Source organism: Anguilla rostrata, chromosome 10 (assembly GCF_018555375.3).
Source record: "Anguilla rostrata isolate EN2019 chromosome 10, ASM1855537v3, whole genome shotgun sequence".
NCBI classification, from domain to species: domain Eukaryota; kingdom Metazoa; phylum Chordata; class Actinopteri; order Anguilliformes; family Anguillidae; genus Anguilla; species Anguilla rostrata.
Genome location: NC_057942.1, coordinates 4,054,148 through 4,068,155, shown reverse-complemented (window position 1 = coordinate 4,068,155; position 14,008 = coordinate 4,054,148). Strand labels below are relative to the sequence as shown.

The 14,008-nt window shown below is 49.5% G+C and overlaps 1 protein-coding gene across 5 annotated transcripts in view; it reads left to right on the top strand.

The window, feature by feature from the left end:
* Positions 1–14,008, top strand: part of acacb (acetyl-CoA carboxylase beta) — a 37,846-nt gene that overhangs the window by 5,069 nt on the left and 18,769 nt on the right. For 3 of the 5 annotated variants that reach the window (XM_064353539.1, XM_064353541.1, XM_064353540.1), the window contains exons 3-19: positions 4,640–4,772; positions 5,158–5,296; positions 5,523–5,632; positions 6,101–6,182; positions 6,683–6,781; positions 7,364–7,473; positions 8,668–8,778; positions 9,648–9,857; positions 10,212–10,382; positions 10,772–10,933; positions 11,225–11,388; positions 11,503–11,653; positions 11,772–11,875; positions 12,350–12,431; positions 12,543–12,688; positions 12,807–12,957; positions 13,500–13,634. In XM_064353539.1, the coding sequence (XP_064209609.1) occupies positions 4,640–4,772; positions 5,158–5,296; positions 5,523–5,632; positions 6,101–6,182; positions 6,683–6,781; positions 7,364–7,473; positions 8,668–8,778; positions 9,648–9,857; positions 10,212–10,382; positions 10,772–10,933; positions 11,225–11,388; positions 11,503–11,653; positions 11,772–11,875; positions 12,350–12,431; positions 12,543–12,688; positions 12,807–12,957; positions 13,500–13,634 (2,260 nt within the window). Of the gene's footprint in view, positions 1–9; positions 175–754; positions 884–4,639; positions 4,773–5,157; positions 5,297–5,522; positions 5,633–6,100; positions 6,183–6,682; positions 6,782–7,363; positions 7,474–8,667; positions 8,779–9,647; positions 9,858–10,211; positions 10,383–10,771; positions 10,934–11,224; positions 11,389–11,502; positions 11,654–11,771; positions 11,876–12,349; positions 12,432–12,542; positions 12,689–12,806; positions 12,958–13,499; positions 13,635–14,008 lie in introns of those variants that run through there. The other 2 variants (XM_064353543.1, XM_064353542.1) reach the window with 2 other exon arrangements.

Sequence of the window (14,008 nt, the reverse complement as noted above, 5' to 3'; positions counted from 1 at the left end):
TGGCTGGCGCCCGTGTCCCGGTCAGCCACTGGATGCTCTCGCGTTCGGCTCAGTCGCCTGAGGACAGTCGGGGGCGACGGGTCGCGCTCTGCTGGGGTTGAGTCTCGTTTTTTGGACGTTGAGACGACAACGTGTGCAGGGTGACCATGGAGGTGACGCTCAGGCAGGATGAAGGTGAGGTTCCGTTTAGTTTCCCTTCTGGCCAAATTCGCACATTTTTGAGCAGCGTTATGTTTCCTTTGAAATGTTTGGATTGCATGACCCGAGGCACTAACAATGTACAATGTGCTTGAGGGGAAGGACATTTCGGTTAAAGCTGCTTGTGAATTGGGGGGGGGGTGGTATGCAGGAAGCATTAAAAAGGAAAACAGACTGCAGATGTGTTCTTACAGAGGAGGGTAAGTTTGAGCTGTGTTTCTCAGTTCTAATGGGAAGTTTTGCTTTGTGTGTGTGTGCGGTGTGTGTGTCCTGTGTGCACGCATGGAGTGTGTATGGTGTGTGCGTGTGTGTGTGTATGCGGTGTGTTTGTACAATGTGTGTATATGGTGTGTGCATGCGTGCGGTGTGTGTGTGTGTGTGTGTGTGTATGGGTGTCTGTGTGTGGAGACCGTGAAAGCACTGGAATGGGGGTGGGGGTGAGAGGATGAGGGATGGGGGGGGGGAGCAAGCTACTGAAGGAGGAAGAGAGAGAGAGAGGAGAGAGCGAGAGAGTGAGTGAGAGGAGGGAGGGAGGGAGGGAGGGAGGGAGGAAGCGAGATAGGAAGGGGTGGACTGAGGTCTTGGCTTTTGGCTGAGGGACTTGTGCCCACCCATTGTCTGTCTGAATCGCGACCATGGAGGAGGACTGGAGGCAGCCCCTCAACTGGTTTCAGTGCCTGAAGAGGTTAGTCCTGAGCAGGACAGTGTTTCTCTCCTTTATACGACACGCCTGGTCTTGTGGGGTTTGTTTTTTTTGGGTTTTTTTTTACCCCGTGTCCTCTTGCAACTCCTCGTATTGAGGAACGAAGCGGGCTAGCTAGCCTGCTAGCGCGCTAGCTGGCTGTGGGAGACCTGTTTGTTTTTCCATGCGTTGATGGGGGTGACCGGGCCAGACCGTGAGTTCTGCAAACGGTAGTGTCTGCAAAAGGCAAACAAACAAAAAAAAAAAAACTGTTTAGATTTGCAGGGAGGAACTGCAGTGACCTCAGCGGGACTGCTCAGAACGCAGTCGGGTGATTTGTGGAGCGCGGTCAGTTTACGCTACGCTGGAATGTGGGTCTGAGGAGTTGTGACAAATGAAGGATTGTTCTAGCCTAAGCCGTCCACTTTCATATGTGCGGTTTTCTTTTCTGGTTTTTGTAAACGCTTTACGTGCTACAAAGCAGTTATATATGCATATGTTCTGCTGTCTGTTACTTATTTTAGCAGTTTTCCTGCGGAGAACTTCCCTCTGCACTTCTGTTTTTAATTTGTCTCTTGAGCACATACCAGGGCTGAAGCAAGACCAGCCTTATGCAATTTTACAAGCTGTTCTGGGAGTAGAGAGGGCTTAGATGGTAGAAAATATCAACGGAATACTGGCGTGTTTAAACACACACACATGCACATACACACACACATGCACGCGCGCACACACTTGCGCACACACAAGCACGTATACACGAACGTGCACAGAGAGAGAATTTAATGATGAAGGGGTTAGACGGAGCAAACAAAGATAGATTCGGGAATAGGAACATGCCGTCCTTTGTCCCGTGAACGTGCTACAGTATGTGTGTGTGGGTCAGAGCGTTCTCATGAGATTAATCATGTGTGAATGGGAGTGGAACAGGAGGGGGCGGTATCTGTTGTGCAGTTAGACACTTAAAAATAGAAATGCTATTATCAATGCACCCTTTAGAAACTCATAAACATCTTCCCGGGCTGGAGAATGAAGTGGGATTTACGGGTGGGATTTATTTATCTCTGTTCATTCACAGACTGGACGCTAACTAAACTGGTGTTAGTTTCCAGACCGCAGTAATAATGCTGAGGGCAGTGTCCTAACTGTCAGTTTGCTAACGGTTTGGTTAGCAAGCTGGATGGTTACCTAGCTGTCTGGTTATGGGTAACGAGTTGCATTGATACCTAGCCAGCTAGCAGACAGGCTTAAAAGTGACAACATAATTAACATAAATAATGGCCAGCTGACTAGCTATATTTTCTATCTCTAATGGCTAAAATTAATCTAAATGTTGTTGCAGTATTGATTTTTTTTGGGACCACATGTTAACTAAAGTGCGTAGAATGATCACGGTAAAATTCCTCACACTCTGGAAGTTCTGATCTGATGAAGTCGAGTACTTCGTATCTGTCCTGTTTTAAGTGTTTTTCGGCAACAAGGTCCTGTTTACCCTAATTGCACATGACGTGTTATAAACCCAGCAGGTTACTGGCCTACTGATGCAATTATGCACTTGACTATATTTCCATTTTTGCGCTATAAATTGTAACTGCATAGCCTTGTGTGTGTGTGTGTGTGTGTGTGTGTGTGTGTGAGAATTCTTTCTTCTTGACATTCAAGGTGTTAAACTGGCCATTGGGGCAATCCAAGTGGATTGGTCAAGCAGTACCACACCTCCGTGTGTTTCTCAATCACCACTGAGAGGTCTTTACATTGATTGGTCAGGCACCGACACTCCTCCAATCGGTGCCTCTTATCAGAGACACTGTATTTTTTGCAGCAAGCAAAATATGACCGCAGTGTCAGTCACATACGGCGTTGTTATCATAGTTATTAAATGCCATAAAGGGGGAGAACATAATTCTGTTTAACATGAATATCCTTGTAGATTTTCTTTTGCGTTCACTATTTTGTTATCGTAGTTTTCGGGTCACGTGACTGTCGTAAACGGGATGGGGTCAAGTTATGAGTCAAGAGTGCTGAGCACGCAGGTTGGATAAAACATTAACCGCTGATTGGCCGGTTACGCTCTGGTCAGCGTTCACACGGGCGCAGAGTGTCGGGGAATCTGTGACCGTGGCGACGTGGCCTCAGGTAAAAAACGCCGCCGTTCTCGACCGTAGCGCAGGGAATCTGTGACCGTGGAGACGTGGCCTCAGGTAAAAACGCCGCCGTTCTCGACCGTAGCGCTCGGGTGTGTCTCACATCGGTGGCGCGGCTGGTGACGGTGCTCGGATCTTACCGCCGTCGGCAAAACGTTCACAGAAATAAAAGGCTGCGACTTTTGTGTCTCGTGGCTGCCGTCTGCTGTTTGGCTGGAGTCGAACCCGTGGCCGCGTAAGCCTTTGAAGTACCTGTCAGGTGTGGAGTCGCGGGGATTTGGCAGCTCCTGCACGGTTCAGAGTTTCAGTTAAACTGCAGTTAATCTTTCAGTCTCTTTTTTTTTTCTTCTGTCAGCAGATTGCAAGCTTACGGGCCCAGAGACAGCAGATCGGTGATTCCCTGCTTCTCTACAAAGTCCCGCAATTACTCTCAATTGGTTCTTGACAGCTCAGCCAAGGAGAACTAAATGCTACTTATGACTGTGTGTACACTGTTCTCTTGGATTTTTTCTTTTTAGGCACACCAAGCATTGCTAACAGGGACTCGGTTTCATTTTCCATTTTTGGCAACTCGTTGTCCAATCGATTTAGCGGATACAGACTGATATAAATGAATTGATTTTTAAAAATTTTTTATTGCTCATTGTTTTCTTAAGGGAGAAGGTCAGCTAGGCTGCAGTAAATTAAAGGTAATCTGTGGTTTATAGTGTGCTGTGATCCTTCCCCTTTTTTTATTGAGAGGCAGTTTGTCACTGATAAACTCTTGGCTGTCTGAGTCCTAGGTTGTATTATAGAGAGTGGTCAATGTGTGGAATAGCCTGCCAGGTCACATAGAAGAGGCAGAAACTCTGGGGATTTTCAAGACCAGGCTTGATACAGTGTTTGATACCATCTAGTCTGTAGGTAATCTGTAGGTAATCAGAGCACCAGGTACAATTTAGTCAGGAAAATGGCGAGCATTGTTGGGCTGAATGGTTGTGAATTGTTGAAATTTCTCGTCGTCATGTTATGTTGTTATGGTAATTGTGTATTGTGAAGTCATAGTGGCCAGGTCACTCCAGGGAACACAAGTATTTTCAGTTCGTTTTAATGGGTGGTTTTAAAAAAAAAATGGCAAGCACTCTTGGATGCATCAAAAGTTGCATCTGTTTTAAAATATGTGGGAATATTCAAAGTAAAGACTAATGTAATGTCATGAAATATTGCTGAAAGTAAAATAGAAGATTTTAGTTCTCATGTAACTTGTACACCACAGATTGCTGCTTGAACTACTTTAACTGCATATTTCAAGGTAGAAAATGTCATGATTAAAACAATGTTAAGTCTTTGTTTAAAAACTATACGCGATCTATTAATCTCCAATAAGTGTCAGTTCATACTAGCTCCATACTATGGTTTCCAGTGAACATTTTTTGGTGAGAAGTCGATGATTGAGTTTTCTAGCCCACTATGACGTAGCCAGGCTACATTCTAGGAAAAACCATTTGCGTTAACCAAAAACGTCTCTTGACCTCGCTTCCTGCCCCTCTGGACGTCTAGATTCCTGGTTGGTTCACTGGGCTCCGTGTGGTGAGAGTTGACTCCGCCCCCTCTTTTACTTCCCCCACCCCCCCAGGCCTAGCATGTCCGGCCTGCACCTGGTGAAGAAGGGCAGGGAGCAGAGGAAGATGGATCTGCAGCGGGACTTCGCCGTGGCCTCGCCCGCCGAGTTTGTCACCCGTTTTGGGGGGAACCTTGTAATCGACAAGGTAGGTCCAGCAGCGCCGCGTGAGGGGTCAGTGGCCGGGGTGTGGTTCTCTGTTTTTATCCCTGACTTTTTCTGATTTAGTCAAGTTTCAAACTGGAAATGTCTTTGTCTCTCTTTCTCTCTCTCCCCTCTCCCCCTCTCTCTCTCTTTCTCTCTGTCTCTCCCCCCTCTCTCTCTTCTCTCTCTCCTCTCTCTCTCCTCTCTCTCTCCTCTCCCTCTCCCCCTCTCTCCCTCTCCTCCCCTCTCCTCCATCTCCCTCTCTCTCCCTCCTCCTCCTCTCTCTCCCTCTCTCTCTCCCTCTTCCCTCCTCTCTCCCTCTCTCTCCTCTCTCCCCCTCTCTCTCTCTCTCTCTCTCTATCTCTATCTCCCCCCCCCCCCCCCCCTAGGTCCTGATAGCCAATAACGGCATCGCAGCGGTGAAGTGCATGCGCTCCATACGCCGCTGGTCCTACGAGATGTTCCGGAACGAGCGCGCCATTCGCTTCGTGGTGATGGTCACCCCCGAGGACCTGAAGGCCAACGCAGGTAGCCGGCTTTCAAGCGATGCATTGTGGGTACACTCTGGGAACTGTGAGCCAGACCGGTCTACACACACCTACACACACACACACACACACACCAGGCGGTGGCTCTCCATGTTTGGTTTATCACAAGGGAAAGCTAAGGTCCTGTCTCGGTGTGCGTGTAGAAGGCAGAGGCGATTGCCTTCGAAGCGGGAACGTTAATTTAGCGTTTTTTCCGTCCCACCTAGAGTACATCAAAATGGCCGACCACTACGTGCCGGTCCCCGGCGGCCCAAACAACAACAACTACGCCAACGTGGAGCTGATCGTGGACATCGCCAAGAGGATCCCCGTGCAGGTGATTCATCGTGGCCTACCGCACCTGCTGTACCTACACCTGGAGTTGCTGCTGCGTCTCACTGAGAACAGAAACAGGCCTGGAGCTGATCTGTAAATGGGGTGTTCAACCCTGGTCCTGGAGATCTACCGTCCTGTGCGTTTCCACTCCAACCCTAACAACAAAAAGCACACCTCATTTAACAGCTAGAGATCTGCTGCTAATTGGTAGAATTAGTGTGCCAATTTAGGGTTGAAATGAAAACCTTCAGGGTTGGTAAATCTCCAGGAACAGGGTTAGTTACCGCTGATGTAGAACATTCTGGAATTTATTTCAGAAATAGAAGTCTCTTTTCAAATGTGTAGCTTGTTCAGGTGCTCGGTTTTTTTGTGAATGGCTTAGATTGTGCCCCCTGTGTTTGGGGGGGGGTGCTCCATAGCGGGGCCATTCCCAAATGGGACTGACCGCTGGCTCTTCCCCCCTCCGCAGGCCGTGTGGGCGGGGTGGGGTCACGCGTCCGAAAACCCCAAACTCCCGGAGCTGCTGCAGAAAGCCGGGATATGCTTTTTAGGTACGCCGCCGCCGCCATCTTCTATCAGCTTGTTGTAAGACCGACGCGTTTCAAACGTCTCTTAGTTAATGCCTGTGTGTGTCCTGAGGCTAGCACCGCTATGGAATTTTGAGTTGACTCAAGTTTGGGTTAATCGACAATTTGGCTTTCCCCATTAACTAGATTAAAAAAAGAACAGACCCAGAGGCAAATCTTAAGCAGCCACGTTTTTATTATCTAGCTTTGTGGAGGACTGGATAGGCCATAGAGTCCCTCTGCCGTAACGCTCTTTGAACTGCTGTGCTTTTTGGCATTTCCTGTTTAAGTACTTAAGAACTTGGTACAGGTTTCTCTGAGGTTTCTTTGTCTTCCTTTCACGGGGTGAACTTTTGCAGTTTCATACACTGTGGTGGTCATGTGATCAATTAATCCCTGGACTTAGAGTGTGGGCTTCTGCAGTCAATTGAGCAACTGGCTGATTGGCACGCCAGTCCAAGCTAATCGATTGCCGATGTTTTCAGGTCCCTCCAGCAAGGCCATGTGGGCCCTGGGAGACAAGGTGGCCTCGTCCATCGTGGCGCAAAGCGCGGACATCCCCATCCTGCCCTGGAGCGGATCAGGTGGGGTACACCACGCCTGTGGCACTCGGGGAAATAAGGGGCGGGCTCAGGGGGGGATTACATCACACAACAGAGATTTGTGATGTCATCAACCGGCGCCAACAGTTGTTAATAGAGTAACTGCACTCACTGTTTCAGCCTGGCTCCTCCTACTACACAGTTTGGGGAAAAATGCTTCCTGGGGTGGGTGGAAGTAGGCCTGTCCATCTCATTTGCATAGAGTATTCTGTGTGCAGATTATGTGTGCAGTGTAGTGGTGCCTGGCTCAGATCAAACTGTCAAACTCAGCGTTCAGGCTCGTGGATCAAGTATGAACAAAGATTCAGCAATTACATGGCCGAATTCTCACCTCAGATGTTTTCATAAACATATTTTAGTGGACTGTTTAGGTGGAATATGAGAGAGTTTATGAACAGGCCACCATAGGCATACAAACACATTTATAGCTAAAAAAAAAAAATAATAATTTTTTTATTTTTTATTTTTTAAAGTGTAATAACTGTAATAAAGAAGCAGAGGGGGAGTGAAGGAGTTGAGTATCTGGTGAGGCTAAAAGATCTTTGCTCCCTCCTTCTCCGGCAGAACTGCGGGTGGAGTGGGCGGAGGAGGACCAGCGGCTGGGTCACGTGATCAGCGTCCCGCCGGAACTCTACGCGCAGGGCTGCGTGCGCGACGTCGACGAGGGGCTCGCGGTAACGTCCGCTTTCGTTCTCCCCTCTTTCTGGCGGAAAAACCAACGTTTTACTGCGTGACAAAAATAACCCTACGGCCCAGCCGGGGGGAGGGAAGGGGGCCCCTGGTTACGAAACACGCAGCAAACGGGGGTGAAATCTTACCCAAAAGTGTTTCCTGAGCTGGGGTGATTTTCACCAGAAAAGAGAACTGTGAGCGTTAGAACATGTCAGAAAGAAAGACCTTGTTCAACCAGGGGGGGGTGGGGGGTGGAGGGGTGGGGGGGGGAGTGTTGGCATTCAGTATCTGGATATGGGTGGATCAAGTTGGCAAAGTGTCGTTGGCTGTATGAACAGTTGTTGTGGTGTTCGCTGCTGATGGGAGGGGAATTGGGGGGGGAGGGGTTTAAGCATCCTGTTCTTGTAATAATGTTTTTAAGCACTGAATTTGGCTCATAAAAACTGAGTAAAAGAAATGGTGCTGACGCTGATGTACAAATATAGCCACTGACTGCACTAGATATGAATTCACTGCAATAGAAAGTGACAACGTCTTGTCATGGGTTTTCCTATTTTTACGTACAGCCTGTGTATGCAGATGTATTATGTTTCCAATTCAATCTGACGTTCTGTACTTTTTGTGAGTTGGGTATTATTTATAGTGCTCCATATGGTTTGGCTGTTCTTTCTTTAACAGGAATGTTCCATTGCCGTACTGAGAACAAATTGTTCAGTTCAGCAGCGGTTCCAATTTGGATCAGTTTATATGTGCACGTCGTGTGCATTCATTACTCGTGTGCAGTACATGTTTCATGTGGTGCAGGGGCAAAGTGCCCGTTAGTTTTGGTTTTGTTTTTTTGGTTTTTTGTTTGTTTCATTTTGTAAACTGAAGTGTGCACCAGTGGTGGTTCACTTCTTCAAAACGCTTTCACTAAGGACACATGTACAGTTGTAAACCAAACCTTTACGAACAATGTTTATAAATTAAATCAGTGGGCTCCTTCTATAAGTAGGAGCAGGGGTTTGAAACCTGGACATTGATTTGATTGGCTGTGGACCCCTGGTGTGTTGGAACGCACCCCGCCGCCTTGAATAAGTTATGCCATCACGGTGCACTTTTGTCCGTAAGCAGCAGGGGGCAGCGTCACGTGAGAAGCATTGATTCTGATGAGGAGCGGACGACGGAAGCGTGACGGCCTGCTTGTGTTTTTGAAGGGGGCGGAGAAGATCGGGTATCCCGTGGTGATCAAAGCTTCTGAGGGGGGCGGGGGAAAGGGCATCAGGAAGGTGGACTGCGCCGAGGACTTCCCCAGTTCCTTCAGACAGGTGGGAGTTCGGGACTCTTTAAGCCCTGGTGTTTTCACAAAAATGGCGGGGGCGGGGGGCGGGGTGCGGGGGGGCGGGGGGGGTAATCCACCGTTAATCTGGGACGGAGTGTTCCTTTCGAAATGCACCAGTACAATTCTCAAATGTTACTTCCTGTTAAACTGAAACATGTGTTGTCACCAATACTGAGAAAAGAAGTCTTCTGTAAAAAAAAAAAAAAAAAGAAGTACTTTTTGCTGATACCATACTTATGTGTGGGTATCTGCAGCACCGGTCTCAGATTTAAACAGGCAATTACATACTTTAAACACATTAACTATTTGTCTGACCGAGGTCTGGATCCAGTGTGAAAGATGGCGGGACAGTGAGTGTTCTGCCTGATGTGGGCGTTCTGACTGATGTGAGTGTTCTGACTGATGTGGGCGTTCTGACTGATGTGGGCGTTCTGACTGATGTGAGTGTTCTGACTGATGTGGGTGTTTTGACTGATGTGGGTGTTCTGGCTGATGTGGGCGTTTTGCCTGATGTGGGTGTTCTGACTGATGTGAGCGTTCTGACTGATGTGGGTGTTCTGCCTGATGTGAGCGTTCTGACTGATGTGGGCGTTCTGACTGATGTGGGTGTTCTGGCTGATGTGAGCGTTTTGCCTGATGTGGGTGTTCTGACTGATGTGAGCGTTCTGACTGATGTGGGTGTTCTGCCTGATGTGGGTGTTCTGACTGATGTGAGCGTTTTGCCTGATGTGGGTGTTCTGACTGATGTGAGCGTTCTGACTGATGTGAGCGTTCTGACTGATGTGAGCGTTCTGACTGATGTGGGCGTTCTGACTGATGTGGGCGGTCTCGTTTTCGGTGCCCGTGCGCTCGCAGGTGCAAGTGGAGGTGCCGGGCTCGCCCGTGTTCGTCATGCAGTTGGCGGAGCACGCGCGCCACCTGGAGGTGCAGATCCTGGCGGACCAGTACGGCAACGCCATCTCCCTGTTCGGCCGCGACTGCTCCATCCAGAGGAGGCACCAGAAGATCATCGAGGAGGCCCCCGCCACCATCGCCGCGACCTCCACCTTCGAGCAGATGGAGAAGGTACGACGGCCGCTTTGAAGCCTTCAAACCTGTGGTGAACGGCCCCAGTTCCTGGAGATCTACTGTCCTGTAGGTTTTCACTCCAACCCTAACGAAGCCCAAACCTCATTCAGTAGCTAGAGATCTTGTTCAACTGCTTATTAGTAGTGTCGGGTGTGCCAATTTAGTGTTGGAACGAAAACCTAAGATGGTAGATCTTCAGGAACAGGGTTAACACTGCTTTAAACAAAAAAAATTACATTCAGCTTGTTGCCTAAGGGCCGAAGTGGAAAAGTGTCCGATGTGATTTGTATGAACTTGCTTGTCATTCCCCTCCACACCAGCTGGGGTCACTGTCTGAACTCTCTTTGGCAGTACGCTGTGCGGCTGGCTAAGATGGTGGGCTACGTGAGCGCGGGGACCGTGGAGTACCTCTTCTCTGAAGACGGTAGCTTCCATTTCCTGGAACTCAACCCCCGTCTGCAGGTGGAGCACCCCTGCACGGAGATGATCGGAGACGTCAACCTCCCGGCCGCCCAGCTCCAGGTACGGTCAAGGTCAACGTCAAGGTCACGGCATCCAGTTTATAGTACACTCCTTATCTTGCCAGCTTCATCTTTTTAAAATTTTACGTCTGTTGAGACAAAAATCATTTTAATATACATAAAAGTTGTGAATGGGTTAAGCCAGGGGTCCTCAATCCTAACCAGAAAAGGCTGATGTGGGTGTGCAGTCTTTCGTTCCAACCAAGGAGTAACACGCCTAATTCTACGAATCAACCAGTAGCGTCTTTGCTATGGATCTTGCTTAGTAGAATCAGGTGTTGTTTGGTTGAAACAAAAGCCTGCACCCACACCAGCCCTTTCTAAGACTGAGGGCCCCTTAGATAAGCCATGTTGATTACAAATCCAATCGAGCTTCTCCCCTCTCTGCAGATTGGCATGGGGATCCCCCTTCACAGAATCAAGGACATCCGTGTGCTGTATGGGGAGAGTCCGTGGGGGGACACGCCGATCAACTTCGAGGCCCCGGAGTGCGCCCCCAGTCCCAGGGGTCACGTCATCGCAGCTCGGATCACCAGCGAGAACCCCGACGAGGTAAGGGTCAGGTCTTCACTTCAGCCCAACTGTTTAAGACACCCGATTCTGCTTATCCATGTCTTGATTGAACACCTGCACCCACACTGTCAACAAGTGCAAGAAGTCATACCGTAGGTCTAGCGTTGTTCTTCAAGCCTGGTGGTATGCACTCTGTATAAGAGTGTCTGCTGGATGTCATCAGGTCCGGCAGGTTCAGCTTTGTTAGCCTGAGTAGGCCATCTTGTTCAGGACACAGAGTGGTCTTTGCTGATGGCCTGCCCCCCCCTCCCTCCCCCTCGCTGTGTGCAGGGCTTCAAACCCAGCTCGGGCACCGTGCAGGAGCTCAACTTTCGCAGCAGCAAGAACGTGTGGGGCTACTTCAGCGTGGGGGCGGCGGGGGGCCTGCACGAGTTCGCCGATTCCCAGTTCGGACACTGCTTCTCCTGGGGGGAGAACCGCGAGGAAGCCATCTCGTAAGAGTCCGTCGTCATCTTTCTCGGCTGGGGTTTGGACCAGCGGTGAAGGACCACTGGCCCCCCTGGGGCGGTAAGGCCGTTGGTAGCTGAGGTTGTGTCGCGTCTGTGCAGGAACATGGTGGTGGCCATGAAGGAGCTGTCCATCCGCGGGGACTTCCGGACCACCGTGGAGTACCTGATCAAGCTGCTGGAGACAGAGAGCTTCCGGAACAACGACATCGACACCGGCTGGCTGGACCACCTCATCGCGGAGAAGGTGCAGGTGAGGCGGTCCGCGGAAGCGCCGTCTCAGTCTCGAGCAGCTTGCTGTTCCCGACGGGAAGAGAGCATGGGTTCAGTGTTCCTCATCCTGTGTCCCTCCCCTCTGGCTCCCCCTGCAGGCGGAAAGGCCCGACACCATGCTGGCTGTCGTCTGCGGGTCGCTTCACGTGGTCGACGCCAGCTTCAGGAAGAGCATGTCGGACTTCCTGCACTCTCTGGAGAGGTACGCCATTCGCGTTAACGCCACTGAAGTTCCGTTGAAGTTCAGATCTCGACAGGCCTCCAGCAGACGAGATGATGAGATGCGATGTGATTTCATTCAAAAGATCGTGGAATGCTGTTGAGAGTCCACATGAAAACTAGGGTTGGCAAATTAACTGTTTCCGTCATGACAAGTAATGAATCGGTTGAGTGGATCCATCTTGTTTCTAACCCTGGACTCAAGATTTGACTCTTTGAATCTCGGAGACAACAGCCATTAGCAAACATTCTGAGACTTTGTAGTTCACACCAAAATAGAAAAAATGTTGTAAAACAATCTCTACAGTTCATGAGCTGGCTCAAAGCTAAATGTTGTAATTCTGCCATAATTTAGTGACATCACAATTGGAGGGGTGGGGGGGTGGATCCTTTCTTCTGGGAGACGAGGTTGTCTGAATACATCCCCAGGTGATTGAGCAAGTTTTTCCTCTCTCAGGGGTCAGGTGTTGCCCGCTGCTAGTCTCCTGAACACTTTGGACATGGACCTAATCTACGAAGGCATCAAGTACTGTCTGAAGGTGCTTAAAACCCCTTATCTAACGCTCCCTTATCGCTTTTAAGATTTCACCCCCGTTTGCTGCGTGTTTCGTAACCATGGCGATGACCCCTGTGAGCGTGCACGTTTTCAGGTGGCGCGCCAGTCCCCCACCACGTACGTCATCATCATGAACGGCTCGGACATCGAGATCGACGCGCACAGAATGAGCGACGGAGGTCTGCTGCTGTCCTACAACGGCTGCAGCTACACCACCTACATGAAGGAGGAAGTGGAGAGGTGAGACTTCCTGTCCGTTCGGCGTCAGACCTGTTGGTCTTCTCCGACATGTGACGATGCTGTTCATCATTAACTGACACTTTCTTGTAGAAATTGAGATGTCTCTTGTTTCCACTAGCTACCGAATCACAATAGGCAACAAGACGTGCGTGTTCGAGAAGGAGAAAGACCCAACGGTGCTTAGGTCGCCCTCTGCTGGCAAACTGCTGCAGTACATGGTGGAAGACGGAGGCCATGTATGTGCAGGGAATTCCTATGCAGAAATTGAGGTAAACCATAGCCTGGCGGATAAACCATTGTTTAAAAAAGCAAGTCAAACAAAGCTTGTGTGTTCTAGATTAGCAGTTGTAAGGTTTCTTTTTAAGTTTATCAGGTTCTGAATGTGCTGCTGATTACAACATGCAAAAACAGGGAATTATGGCAGATGCCTAGAGCCAAGCCCTGCTGTATTATGGAATATTTCTGTATTTATATAGCAGTGAACATGGCTAGGACAGTGAGATAAATCTTTGATATTGGGCTGTAAAGAATTCTTTACAGGATATTACTCTTTACATGATAAGTACTTAGCGGAAGCTCTTATTCAGTATCTTACAAAGCTTCCTGTTTTAAAGCACAGCATTTACATGACTGGATATTTACTGAAATTCAGTAATTCAGATTATGTACGTTGCATGAGAATGCAAAGGTACTTCCCTACTCTGTAGCCTAATGTTCTACCTGTGACTTGCGAGCCCAGTTCTCTGGCTGTTATAGCACAGTGGCGCGGTACCCTGTGCTCAGGTGACGTGTACCTGCGTTTGGCCTGCAGGTGATGAAGATGGTGATGGCGCTGAGCGTGCAGGAGTCGGGCTGCGTGCACTTCGTCAAGCGGCCCGGCGCCGTGCTGGAGCCCGGCTGCATCGTGGCCCACCTGGAGCTGGACGACCCCAGCAGCCTGCAGCCGGCAAGTACAGCCCATCCCCCCCGAATACGCCATCTTACCCTCACCCTCTAATACACCGTCTTACCCTCACCCTCTAATACACCGTCTTACTCTCACCCTCTAATACGCCGTCTTACTCTCACCCTCTAATACGCCGTCGTACCCTCACCCTCTAATACGCCGTCTTACCCTCACCCTCTAATACACCGTCTTTCCCTCACCCTCTAATACACCGTCTTTCCATCCCCCTCTAATACACCGTCTTTCCCTAACCTTCGAAGACGCCATTTTCCCCTCACCCTCGAATACTCTTAACTCATGCCTTTCAGCCGTTAGGTGCCACACTGCCCTCTGCTGGCCACTTTTTGCAGTTGCACTTGGTGGTGGGTGACAGC